This window comes from Oryctolagus cuniculus, chromosome 6 (genome assembly GCF_051225735.1).
Source record: "Oryctolagus cuniculus isolate XC-2025 breed Fujian yellow rabbit chromosome 6, ASM5122573v1, whole genome shotgun sequence".
Lineage (NCBI taxonomy): Eukaryota > Metazoa > Chordata > Mammalia > Lagomorpha > Leporidae > Oryctolagus > Oryctolagus cuniculus.
The window spans coordinates 42,641,800-42,655,523 of record NC_142872.1 but is presented as its reverse complement, the minus strand read 5'-3'; the positions used below and the strand labels follow the sequence as shown (position 1 = coordinate 42,655,523).

Here is a 13,724-nt window from a genome sequence, read left to right as displayed (position 1 = left end):
CACTGAAGATTTATGCAACTATAGGACTAGGGGGATTCTAACTTTCAGGCAGGGGAACTGTGATAACGTGACTGTGGCTTTTGGAAACAAGAGCTCTGCTGAGAGAGAGAGAGAGGGAGGGGGGGGGGAGAGAGAGAGGGTCACAGACTCTTTTAGAAAATTCAGAGCTGTTAAAACATCCTTTCTGGGGTTTTCCCATCAGGCTAGATGGCTGGGATTGGAGCCAGAGCAGAATTATTAATTCGTCAGCTCTGATGGCACATACCAATTTATCCTAATTTCTGAAAATACACTCACGCCTTTCAGATGAGTCTCTTTTCTCTGTCACTAAGAACAGGGATCTGAGTGGAGATTTATCAGAAGGAATCTGGCCCTTCGTAAATGGCTGCTCTGGTCGAAACAGAATACCTGTGTCCCAGTGAGGAGCAGCCAGCAGATGAATGGGCTCGCCTGTTCCCCCAGCTCTGCGCACAGACATTCCACAGGGGCTGGGACTCAATGCACTGGCAGACGGGCTGCCACTGGCTTGGAGGACTTGGGTTCTCAATGCCAGGAGAGAGTGAGCCAAGGGGGAAGCATCTCCCTTCCAGACCCTGGGAGCCTTCTCATTACATCGCCTCATTTCCCCTGGACAGTGACGGATGTAACTGGAGCGAATGGAAACCCGGGCCAGCCTCCCGCCCCTCCCGGTTGAGAGACTTCCAGTGTGGCTTCATTACCAAGTCTTTTGTAAATAAACTGTGTGGAGGAAAATGCCATTTGTTCTGCCATAATTGCCTGATGAGCATCATTAGATGGGTCTTTGAAACACAGAGAATGAAATCATTTCGGGTTTAGAAAGTCCTTTGTGCAAATCTTTCTCCATTCACTGTTCTCCATGGAGGGAGTTTCTCAAGGGGGACTTAGATCAAAGAGCAAGTTAGGAGTCCAGAGGCTGGGTGTGGCCAGGGACACACCCTCTCTTGGTATTCAATCAACAAACATTCACTAAGTGCAGGTAATCCTCTAGACACTTGAGACATAGCAATAAGACACAGAAAGATAACTATTGTACTGAAGTTGACATTCTAAGAACTCACAGCCTGGACATGCCCATTTCTGAGAACAAACTTGGAAGAATACATTATAAGTCAAGCTTGTTTAACTGGCACATTGGGGAACTACAAAGTTAAAATTCTTCTGACTCCTTGTGTGTGAGTTCACTGTACCCATAAGGATGTGACATTTGGAAAACTACACTGTTTGGGCTACGGATACTAAATAAATGAACTATGTGCCATCACTCACTAAACCAGCACCCATAGCAGACATCATTAATGAGCCACTGCTCTGTGATAAGCTTGATGCAACCTCAGGACATGTGTCCATACAGAACTGAGACAGCCCCTACCTCCCAAGCAATTAGTGTTGGTTGGGAGAGGAAACCTAAATGCTTTTTCTTTTTCTTTTCTTTTTTTTTTTTTAGATTTTATTTTACTTATTTGAAAGGCAGAGTTACAGAGAGAGGTAGAGACAGAGAGAGAGAGGTCTTCCATCCGCTGGTTCACTCCCCAGATGGTCGCAACAGCCGGAGCTGCGCTGATCCGAAGCTAGGAGCCAGGAGCTTCTTCCGGGTCTCCCACGTGTGTGCAGCGGCCCAAGGACTTGGCCCATCCTCTACTGCTTTCCCAGGCCACAGCAGAGAGCTGGATCAGAAGAGGAGCAGCCGGGACTAGAACCAGCGCCCGTATGGGATGCCAGCACTTCAGGCCAGGGTCTTAACTCGCTGTGCCACAGTGCCGGCCCCCAGATGCTTTTTCTGACTTAGAATGTTATTAACTGAAAGAGGTTGCAGAATATCTAAGTAAATTAGGAATAACCCCAGGAAGAGGCAAACACTGAGAAGAAAAGAGAGGGATTGCAGCCAACTTCTTAGGCTAGTTTTCCTCTGATGTCCCACAGGGGCCATAGAACACAGTGGGTCTGAGCATGGGCTCTGGAGTCAGGCTGAACGGGGTTCATGCGCTGGTTCATTCTGTAATTTACAGCCCTGGTCCCAAGTCCAACTCGTATCTGCCCTGTGAAATGGATCTAATGATGACACCACCTCCCAGGGTTGCTGTGAGGATTAAATAAACCAACACTCGTGAAGCGATGGGCAGGGACTCTGTTCATGCTGATTGGGGTGGAAATTCAGTGGTTATGCACCAGGGTGGATGAACAATTCCTGACAGCTGGCATCCACTCTGACTGGCTGGCATTTGTGCTATCACAGTTGTCAAATAGCTTGAATATTACCCCCTGATATTATTTTATTTTTATTTTTTTTATTTTTTTATTTTATTATTTTTTTTTTTGACAGGCAGAGTGGACAGTGAGAGAGAGAGACAGAGAGAAAGGTCTTCCTTTTGCCGTTGGTTCACCCTCCAATGGCTGCCGCGGCCGGCGCACTGCGCTGATCCGATGGCAGGAGCCAGGAGCCAGGTGCTTTTCCTGGTGTCCCATGGGGTGCAGGGCCCAAACACCTGGGCCATCCTCCACTGCACTCCCTGGCCACAGCAGAGAGCTGGCCTGGAAGAGGGGCAACCGGGACAGAATCCGGCACCCTGACCAGGACTAGAACCCGGTGTGCCGGCGCCACAAGGCGGAGGATTAGCCTAGTGAGCCGCGGCGCTGGCTCCCCCCTGATATTAGTAATTAGTTTTATTTGGGGGATAACTTCAGAAGTCTGGAGGTGTGTGCAGGGGCCCAAGGAGGGGTCCTCCTTGGGAGGTGTGTGCTTCCCCCTTGGATCACTCTCTCCTGGCATTGAGAACCCAAGTCCTCCGAGCCAGTGGCAGCCTGTCTGCCAGTGCATTGAGTCCCAGCCCCTGTGGAATGTCTGTGCGCAGAGCTGAGGGGAACAGGCGAGCCCATTCATCTGCTGGCTGCTCCTCACTGGGACACAGGTATTCTGTTTCGCCCAGATACACACTGGTTTTCAAACCAAAGTAATGTTTTAGTAGAATTCTAGGTTGTACATTTTTTGCTCATCAAGAGTTTGTGTCCCCCAGTTCTGAACTGCTCAACCAGATAACGTATTAGAAATGACAGTAATCTTTAGAGTATTTATTAAGAAGGGTTATAAAGCACCTTGGTAGAATGTGTCATTAAACCCATTTTGCAGAAGCAGAACCTGAGGCTCAGTTCAGCAAGGTAAGGTTTCATTGTCCAAAATCACCTAGTGCAGGGTGGGGAACCTTTTTTCTGCCAAGGTATATGGATTTTTACAGCATCATTCACAGGCCATATAAAATTATCAACTTAAAAATTAAACTACTATAGATTTATTGAGTTTTGAGTCCTGCCCATGGTTGCCTTGGCAGGGCCAGACCAGATGATTTCATGGGCCTTATACAGCCCATGGTCTGGAGGATCTGCACCCCTAACATACAGGAAGTGACAGAGCTGGGATCTGACCTTGGCAGTCTGACCGCAGCAACAAAGTCTCAATCACTGCATTTCACAATGATTCTTTGCCTTGAAAGCTGATGCTCTATTCAGGGGGCATCAGGGTTGTACATCCACCAAGGTCAGCTCAGGGATGTGCTGGGTATCCCTCATGAACTGGGGATATGCCTTAGCCAGGGGTCCCTGGGGGCTCTGGCAGACCTCAAGGGCAGAGGACAAGTCACCCCTCCCCTCAGACAGCCCAAGCCTTCTTCACCTGAGATCAAGACAGAAGCCCACAGAGAGGAAGATGTAGCCTTAGAAGTTTGGGTGCTTAACTAGTTATTAGTTAACAACTCCTTTACCACCACTGCCAGAGAGCTTCTGTAGCCTTTGGGCTGGGCAAATGGGTTATATAGTAAATATTTATGTACTGCATCTCTAACAATTTCTACCTATTTATTTGCTGCTAGTCATGTTCCCAGGCTGTGTGTTAAGCACTTTTTAGACATTATTTGATCTCATCTTCCCAGGAGATCTGTGAGGTAGGTAGTACTACTATTCCTTTATCTCAGACGAGGAAACAAAGCTCAGAGGGGCTGGCACTGTGGCATAGCTGGTAAAGCTGCTGCCTGTGGCACCAGCATCCCACATGGTTCATGTCCCGGCTGCTGCACTTCTGTTCCAGCTCCCTGCTAATGCCCTGGGAAAAGCAGCATTAGATGGTCCAAGTGCTTGAGCCCCTACTACCCATGTGAGAGACCTGCAAGAAGCTCTTGGCTCCTGGCTGTGGCCTGGCCCAGCCCGAGCTGTGGTGGCCATCTAAGTAATGAACCAGTAGGTGGAAGATCTCTTTTTCTCTGTCTCTCACTCTCTGTCTGTAACACTGACTTTCAAATAAATAAACCAATCTTCAAAAAAAAAAAAAAAAAAAAGAAAGAAAGAAAGAAAGAAAGGAAAAAAAAAAGGAAGCTCAGAGACTTGTCCCAAGTCAGAGCGACACTGTGTAGTAGAGCTGCGGCTGGAATCCAGGCCCACCTGACCCCACACTGCAGCTTTCATGTCAGGGTCTGCAATGCTGGACTCTTGCAGTGATAGATTCAAGGGAGAGCCTGACGGGGCAGCCAGGAGCCACCGTGGCCAACTCACATCCTGTGAGGCCAGGTGGCTGTCATTAGGGCCCAGCATCCTTCTGGCCTGTGTGTACTGCAGGGCCTGCCTGGCTCCTGTCCCCTGATGCAGGTCTGCTGGCCATCTAGATCACAGGCACGCTATGCATGCTATATGCACTGGATGTGAGCCCTTTCTTATCCCAACATCATGAGAAGGGATGACAGGCAAATGTGAGTCACAGTGTGGCTAAGGCCAGGCTTTGACAGCCTGAGGGAAGCCCCCACCCCTCCCCAGGAGTGGCCTACCGGCCCTGGACTTCTTCACCTAGGGGCAGGATGGCTACAGACCCCGAGGCCCCCAGAGCCTTTCTAGACAGTGGCTAGACAGGCAGCATGCCGGGCCCAGGGCCACGAAGAAGGGGCTTCTGGAGAGCCAGCTCACCTTGAAGGAGATCTCATACTGCTCCCCTCCCCAGATCTCCAAGCCTGGGTCATATCCACCCAGCTCCCAGAACCACTTCCGGTCCACGGCGAACAGTCCACCGGCCATCACGGGAGACCTGTCAGAGAAGAAGGGGGTGGCGTGAGGGCGCAGACATGCTGGCATGTGCTCCTCTCTGATGACACAAAGCTGTGTCTACCAGGGACGCCAAGGCCCCTTCCAAGGCAGGGGCCTGGGCTTTTATCTTCCCTTTGTAAATGCTATGTTTTAAACAAACAGATGCAAGACTCCCCTACATGATTAACAGCTAAGAATGCCTGTGAAGTGAAATCACAGCACCTCCTTCCCATGGGCCTCAAAGTTGCATCACATCTGTATCTCTCCAGTCCTCCCTCCAGGTAAGTCACAGGGAACAGCTCTTCCCCTGCCTGTCTACAATGGAGAGTCTCAGAGAAAGGAGAAACATACAGCTTATTGTGCCCCACCCCAGGTCGATGGAAACGATCTCTGGGGCCAGGGTCTAGGAGTCTGTTATACACGTGCCTTTGTCAGTACACCTCACATGGGCATACTGCATGGTGGTGTTGCACCAAGAAGCTGCAGTCCCTGTTCTTTCAGCTAAACTGGGAGATTAGACGAGCTCCACTCATTCATTGTCCCGGTAGTCTATTCACTGAGTGCAGGCTGCAAAGCAGGTGCCAGAAGTATACTGAGGTAGGACAGAGTTCTTCAGGGAGGCCAGTGCAGTGGGGTGGCCACATCAGGAGAGAAGCATGAAGAAAGTCAGGTAGAGGTGTGATAAGGGCCTCTAGGAGGTACAGAGAGAATATTATTGCATGCAGAAGGAGTGTCTGCCTCCAGCTTGTGGGAGTGAGGAGGGAGGCTGGAGCAAGAGGTAAGGGTCAAGGAAGGATGCTCAGGGGAAGTGCATTCCAGGGGGTTTGCAGTGGGAGGAACTGGGGGAGGAGAAAACAATGCCTGGAAGAGCACCCAGGGAACAGGAAGTCTGCCTGGCATTGAGCTAAGCCCCAGGGGATGCCTTGCTGCCTGCCAGAATCCCCCGGGCCGGCACAGGGCTGGTACCTGCCCGGGGCCAAGAGTTTGCTGTGTGAGAAACTACCAGAAAATGGTGGTGTCTTGATCTCCTGGACAACTCCAAACTCTCACTGCAAAACATTCCAGCAGCGCCCTCCTCTTCCCCTCCCACCTGGAACTGCAAGCTCATGGGGAGTGGGTTGACAAGACTTTGCTACTGGCCTGCCAATAGCAAAAGAGCCTGCACAGTGAGATGTCAATGTGCCAGTGCTATATGGAGCTCATTAATAACACAGACTTACTCCTGGGCTCAATCCCAGAGACAGACCTTGTTACGCATATAAAAGTGTTGTAGAACTGGGTAACTTGCTCAGGGCGCCAGAGTCACCAAGAGGCACTGCTGAAATCTGAGGATTTGAGCGCCATCTGCACCCCTTGCCACCACATCACTGCCTCGGTCATGAACCACAGAGAAGCAGGTAATGAGAGGAGAGGGGACCAGAACCTGGGGCACCTTTACTCTAGGGTCTGATCTCCTCAAAGGATTTAACATTGACCCTGTGCTGCCCACAACGGTAGCCAACGGCCACAGGTGACAAGTGGGCTCTGGGGATGTGGCTGGCCTGAGCTGAGATGTGCTATGGCTAGGGCACACACTGGGTGTGAGGACTCACTCTGAAGAAACAATCATAGAGGACATCATTAGTAATAGCAAAGTGTTGGTTACAGGCTAAAATAATGGTATCTTAGGTATACTGATTTAAATAAGATATATTAGGGCCGGCACCGCGGCTCACTAGGCTAATCCTCTGCCTGCGGCGCCGGCACACAGGGTTCTAGTCCCGATCGGGGCACCGGATTCTGTCCCGGTTGCCCTTCTTCCAGGCCAGCTCTCTGCTGTGGCCAGGAGTGCAGTGGAGGATGGCCCAAGTGCTTGGGCTCTGCACCCCATGGGACACCAGGATAAGTACCTGGCTCCTGCCATCGGATCAGCGCGGTGCACTGACCGCAGCGCGCCAGCCACAGCGGCCATTGGAGGGTGAATCAACGGCAAAGAAAGACCTTTATCTCTGTCTCTCTCTCTCACTGTCCACTCTGCCTGTCAAAAATAAATAAATAAATAAATAAGATAGATTAAAGTGAATTTTAATTATTTTTTTCTTACGCAGTCACTAGATAATTCAATATTAAATGTGGCTCACATAATATTGGACTGTGCTGATTTAATCTCTTTGAGTCTGATTCCCCATCTACACAATGGAGGTAAGCTATACTTCCTAACTCATGTTGCTAGTGTATTTCTTTTTTCTTTATTTGAGAGGTGAATAGAGGACAGGGGGTGCTCCCATTTCCCCCCTCATTGCTGGTTCACTCCCCAAATGCCTGCAATAGCTGGGAATGGGCCAGAACCAGGAGCCAATAACCCAATCCGGGTCTTCCACACCAGTGGCAGGAACTCAACCATCTGTGTCATCACCCTTGCCTCCTGGGGTGTGTACTAGCAGGAAGCTGGAGTCAGAGCTGGAGCTGGGAATTTAACCCAAGTACTGTGATAGCGGTGTCTCAACCACTCGGCTAATGTCTGCTCCACGTTGCTAGTGTATTTCTAAAAAGATCCAGGATTTTAAGAAAATAAGGTACCATTAGCATCAGTACCCCTTCATCCTCTGAAGACTGTGGGGTTTTGGATTTTCTGGCTGAAGCCATACATGTACTGTGTGGAGAGAAAGGGCAGGGCATGTTTCTACTTGGTGCTTCATGGGGAATCAAATCCAAGCCTCCGCACAGGAAACTGGCCTGGGTTGAATCTGGTGGCAGGGCTAAGGGGCTGCCATGGAACGGGCAGGGCGTGAGAACTGCGGTACTTCGGATGTGCGAGGATTTGCCTCCTGAGGGAGGCCTTTCTTCCCAGCCTGCTCCGCTTGCTGCTGTGTTCAGCAACAATAATAACCACAATTCTGAGTTTGTTCTGTCTGCTGTTCGCTTTGCTGCCATTATCTCCGGCTCTCACAAAGCTCTATTACTGCCCCATTTTCGGATGGAAAAATTTGAAAATCAGAAATGCTATAAAATCTGTTCAAGGACATGCAGATAAGCTGTGATTTAAATCAGGGTCTGCCACCAAAATGTGTGTCTTTCAAACATCATTACACCATGCTGTGCCTGCAGATTGCCCATTTGCTGGGCGCCACGGGGAAGTGGGCAGGAAATGACCAGGGTTTCTCTGGTGGCCACTCCCTGGGTGCAAGTTCAATGCAGACGGGAGGTTTCTGGAGTGAATCAGTATACAAAGGAGGGAGAGTCCTGGGCCTGCGCCGGCCGCGGCAGCTATTGGAGGGTGAACCAACGGCAAAAGGAAGACCTTTCTCTCCGTCTCTCTCTCTCACTGTCCACTCTGCCTGTCAAAAAACAAAAACAAAACAAAGGAGGGAGAGTCCCTCAGAGGCACCTAGGCCCAGAGCCAAGGGTTGAGAGCCATCACTCTCTGGTGAGGCCAGCCCCTTCAACATCCAGATGATGGGACTGAGGCCCCAGGGACACTGCCTGGACGTCTGACACTGGTCAGCTACAGGGCCAGGACTTAGCCTTTCCTCTCGTGCAGGGAGGAGGATGAATGGGCCTAGATCAGGCCTTCCGAAGCTCTAAGTGAGTCTGCTTCTGGCAAAGGTCCCAACAACAAAGGAGGCTCTGATTATGTCTTTTTTTTTTTTTATAATTTTTATTTATTTATTTATTTATTTATTTATTTATTTTTGACAGGCAGAGTGGACAGTGAGAGAGAGACAGAGAGAAAGGTCTTCCTTTGCCGTTGGTTCACCCTCCAATGGCCGCCGCAGCTGGTGCGCTGTGGCTGGCGCACCGCGCTGATCCGAAGGCAGGAGCCAGGATCCAGGTGCTTTTCCTGGTCTCCCATGGGGTGCAGGGCCCAAGCACCTGGGCCATCCTCCACTGCACTCCCTGGCCATAGCAGAGAGCTGGCCTGGAAGAGGGGCAACCGGGACAGAATCCGGCGCTCCGACCGGGACTAGAACCCGGTGTGCCGGCGCCGCAAGGTGGAGGATTAGCCTATTGAGCCATGGCGCCGGCTCTATTTTTTTATTTATTTTTGACAGGCAGAGTGGACAGTGAGAGAGAGAGACAGAGAGAAAGGTCTTCCTTTGCCGTTGGTTCACCCTCCAGTGGCTGCCGCGGCTGGTGCACCGCGCTGATCCGATGGCAGGAGCCAGGTACTTATCCTGGTCTCCCATGGGGTGCAGGGCCCAAGCACTTGGGCCATCCTCCACTGCACTCCCTGGCCACAGCAGAGAGCTGGCCTGGAAGAGGGGCACCGGGACAGAATCCGGCGCCCCGACCGGGACTAGAACCCGGTGTGCCGGCGCCCCAAGGCGGAGGATTAGCCTAGTGAGCCGCGGCACTGGTGGTGATTATGTCTTGGTTACCTGGGCTCCTCTGTTTCTAGAGCAGCCCCTTCTGATCTCAGTTGCTGCTACTGCACCATGTTGAACTACTGGGTCTGTGCTGGTCAAATGGGGATGTCCTACCTATCCCTGAGGACATGTGGGTCAAAACTGCTTTGGCAGCTCAGGCAAGTATTAGCTACTGCTAGCAAATGTTCTCCAGGAATTCAGGTCAAGCAGGAATTGACTCCAGGGTACTGGAGGGTGGGGAAGATTGCATGGTATGGTCTTGGCCTTGGTTTTGATCAGAGTGTGAGTGACCATGTTTAAGATTAGGGAGGAAGGCGGCTCCTCCTGTAAGCAGCTTTAGGTGATCTGTGAAAATGGTTCACTACTTACTTGACCCAGAAAACCTCACAAAATTATGCAAATCAAGAGGCTCAAATCTTTGTGTTCACTTTAAGAACACCTGAGAAACTTCCCAGGCCAACAAGGGTATGCATATCCAAAAAGCCACCAAATACCTGAAAGATGTCACATTAAAGAAGCAATGTGTGCTGTGTTATTCGTCCAGTGGTGGAGTTGGTAGGTGTGCCCAGGTCAAGCAGTGGTCAGTGGTCCAAAAAGAGTGCAAAGTTTCTGTTATACATGCTTAAAAACGCAGACAGAAATGCTGAGCTGAAGGGATTGGATGCAGATTCTCTGGCCATTGGACACATCCAGGGGAACAGAGCCCCAGGATGCGCTGCCGTCCCTACAGAGCCCACGGCCACATTAATCCATGCATGAGCTCCCTGTGCCACATGGAGATGATCCTCACTGAAAAGGAACAAACTGCTCCTAAACCAGAAGAGGAGGTGGCACAGAAGAAAAAGATATCCCAGAAAAAACTAAAGAAGAAAAAACTTACGGCTCAAGAGTAAATTCAGTATAAAACAAATGCAAATTAAAATAAAGAAGCTACAGGAGGGCTGACCTGCTACAGAAGCACAGGGACTCTTTCCTGGCTTGCCCCACTCCTCTGCCTGGCCACCTTTCATTGCCCCAGAGAAGCCTAGCTCTTGCTACTGCTGAGCCTTCCCTGGGACAGTGTTACAGGCTCCCCTTGGGAACCATGGTTCTGCACTGTATCCATGAAGATGGCTGAGCTACCAAAGGCTTTCTTCTTCAGAGCGGGAGGGTCAGGCACAGAGAAGGTGGGATTCATTAGGAGCCCAATGATAGGAGGCAGATGTGGCCTTGCCAAGATGCCATCGTCTGAATCCTTGGCACCTGTGGCTATGCTGCCTTCCCCGGCAAGAGGGACTTTGCAGATGGGACTGTGACTATCCTGATGCATCTATGTTGTTGCTTGTAGTCCCTGTAATCCCAGGGGGCTTATCTGTGAGACACGGAGGTGAAAGAGGCAAAGGAAACGTGATGGTGGCAGCAGAGGCATGAGAGAAACACAGAAAGCTCAAGATGCTATGCTGCTGGCTTTGAAGATGTAGGAGGTGGGCGTGAGTTAGGGAACGTGGGCATCTGCTAGGGGCTGGGCAAGGCAAGGCAAGAGACTCTTTCACAGGACCTCCAGAGGGAACACATCCTGTGGACACGTGCTCCCAGCCTACTAAGACTGACTCTAGACTTTTGACCATAAAATTGTGTTGTTTGAAACCACTAAGTTGTGGTCGTTGGCCACAGAGCAGTCGCTGGAGAGACGGGGCCTTGGCTTTGTAGTCTCAGGTTTTGACGCCTCTGGCAGGAGAGCTAGAATAAGCTCATGTGACAGCTGCAGGGACACGAGCTTCTCTGAGGAAAAGACCCTTCCCAGGGCTTGCAGCTCCAGACAAGGGCTGCGTGCTATTTCCAACTTAGTGACTAACTCACCGGAATCCAGTCTTCCCTCTCCCGGGGCCTCCGTCTCCTGTGCAAGGGGTCGAGCCCTTCCTCCATCAGTTCCCTCCAGCCGCAACATTCTAGGATGCCATCAGTCCATTCCTGACTCCCTAAAACTTCTGTTGTGGGCCAAGCCACACTTTCCTTAACACTTCCAAGGCAGTGGAACAGAACGATGAGAAAGCTGGTGCCACAGGCAGACAGGCAGCCTTTGTCACTTAACTGCTAGGCCCTCATTTGGAAAATGTGGATAAAAACTGTCAATGCATGTGGTGGCTTGGGGGTTAAGTTCATCAGTGTTCAGCACTGGGCCAGACTTGGAGATAGCATGAGTGACTCTCCTCATGGCTGTTGGCCATTTGGGCAAACGGTGTAGAGGTGAAAGGTGGGGGTGACCAGCTCGGTGGTCTGTGAGCTGAAGCTCTGTGACAGATAGGGAGGGGTGGTGCTACTGGCTAGGGACATCTGACACTTGGCAGTGGGCAGGGCCAGGAAGCTGGACCCTTTGCACAGGATTTTGGTGGGAGTGGTGATCCCGATCTATGTGTGGGTTGCAGTGGGGTCACTGATCAACCTCTGGGATGAGCCTGGGCCATTCATACTTACTCAAATGGGTCGCTGGGGTCAGCCTTTTGCAGTTCTGGAGGGATCGGGATGCGCTTGTAGTACATCTCCCAGTCAAAGGCGCCCCGCATGGCGTCCCCAGCCTGTGTCTCATATCGAAAGTCATCATGGTCAATCACGTCGATCATCGGGCACACAATGGTCTTGCGGTTCCGAGCGATGCGGTCTGAAGCAGCCAAGAGATGCCTGTGAGTTGAGGCAGGACTGGGGAGCAGCTCAGTGTACGATTCTAATCTGAAGCTCACTGGCCTAGCCAACCCGTTCTTCGGTGACGGCTCCAAACACGTGAGTTTTGAGAATTCACAGGGAGGAAGGGAAAGCACAGCTTTACTCCCATCCCAGTCCTGCCACCCGTGACAGGGTCCTGAGGCAGCTATACAACAGCATGTCCAAACCCCGGTGCTCTCCAGTGTAAGTGGGGTGGGAAAAGGCTTTGCCTCACAGGTATGATGTTTGAAAGTGCGTAGCAGGGCTGCAGCACACCATGGAGACAGACTGATTTCCTTCTAGGAGGACTCCTGTTCTGGCTCTGCCAGGCTCCCAGCAGCTGCACCCCAGCACTTGCTCTTTATGGCAGACTGTTGGCCCCTGATAGTTCACAGCATCCCTGGCTGCAGTCAGTGAGCAAATGGCTGGCTCATGAGAGAGTTCAGCTCAATTTTTCCAACTGACTGTGGAAAAGGGAATGGGCTGTGCCTGCAAGCTGCGAGTTCCCTACAATCACAGGTATGCAAGCAGAGCCTGGTGGACACCAGGCTGAATGATGCAAGACAGCAAATGAGGGCCTTGACCTAGATGGTGCTATGATCCCCGATCCATTCCAGGCCAGAGAGAAGTGGATTCCATACAAGTCATTCCTTGCCCAATCTGTGAACAGAATCCCTGCTTTGGTTTGTTCATGTTTCTCTCCTAAGAAGTCCTGACTGCAGTCAGAGGGTATCAGTCAGCTGTTGCAAAAATGAGGGGCAAGTGGACTGTACCAGGGTCCTGGCTGCTTTGTGCCAGGAGTCAAGGTCAGCACTTGGAATGGGAGTCTTGTCGGGCCAGGGTAGGTCAGCTGCTGCCTAGGGCTCAAGTTTCATCAAAGCTACAGTACATTTTTCTTCATGAGAAAAAGCAGCAGTTTTGTATATTCTGCATGCAAGACACAATCTATAGGTGGACGGGGAAACAGTCATGTCTATTTGTGTTTGAAACAAAACAAAAGGGAACTCTGACAATCAGACTGCATTACAGGTGATAAGGGCGACTGGGACAGGAGATCCTATTCCAGGAAATGTGTTTCAGTGACACTGCAATGCATGTGTGCCTTTGTGCACTAAATTGAGATGGTAAAAAAAAAAAAAAAAGTTTAATAAGTGCAGTTTCCAGTAATGTATCACCAAGTGTGGCTTGGGGGCCAGCAGTGCCAGACACTGCCAAGGTAGATTTAAAAACCGCCAAACCTGGCCGGTGCCGCGGCTCACTTGGCTAATCCTCCGCCTGTGGAGCTGGCACCCCGGGTTCTAGTCCTGGTTGGGGTGCTGGATTCTGTCCTGGTGGCTCCTCTTCCAGTCCAGCTCTCTGCTGTGGCCCGGGAGGGCAGTGGAGGATGGCCCAAGTGCTTGGGTCCTGCACCCGCATGGGAGACCGAGAGGAAGCACCTGGCTCCTGGCTTTGGGTCGACGCCGAGCACCGGCCGTAGTGGCCATCTGGGGGGTGAACCAATGGAAAAAGGAAGACCTTTCTCTCTATCTCTCTCTCTCTCACTGTCTAACTCTGCCTGTCAAAACAAAAACAAAAAACAACAACAAAAAAACACCAAACCTGCCCTACCCCAAGAAGACA

General features: G+C 51.0%; 1 protein-coding gene across 5 annotated transcripts in view; it reads right to left on the bottom strand.

Annotated features, from left to right (window-relative positions):
* Window positions 1-13,724, bottom strand: part of GALNT10 (polypeptide N-acetylgalactosaminyltransferase 10) — a 255,265-nt gene that overhangs the window by 34,291 nt on the left and 207,250 nt on the right. For all 5 annotated transcript variants that reach the window (XM_002710328.6, XM_089336137.1, XM_089336139.1 and 2 more), the window contains 2 exons: window positions 11,880-12,063; window positions 4,963-5,080 (listed from right to left, as the gene is read on the bottom strand). In XM_002710328.6, coding sequence (XP_002710374.2) covers window positions 4,963-5,080; window positions 11,880-12,063 — 302 coding nt within the window. The remainder of the gene's footprint in view (window positions 1-4,962; window positions 5,081-11,879; window positions 12,064-13,724) is intronic.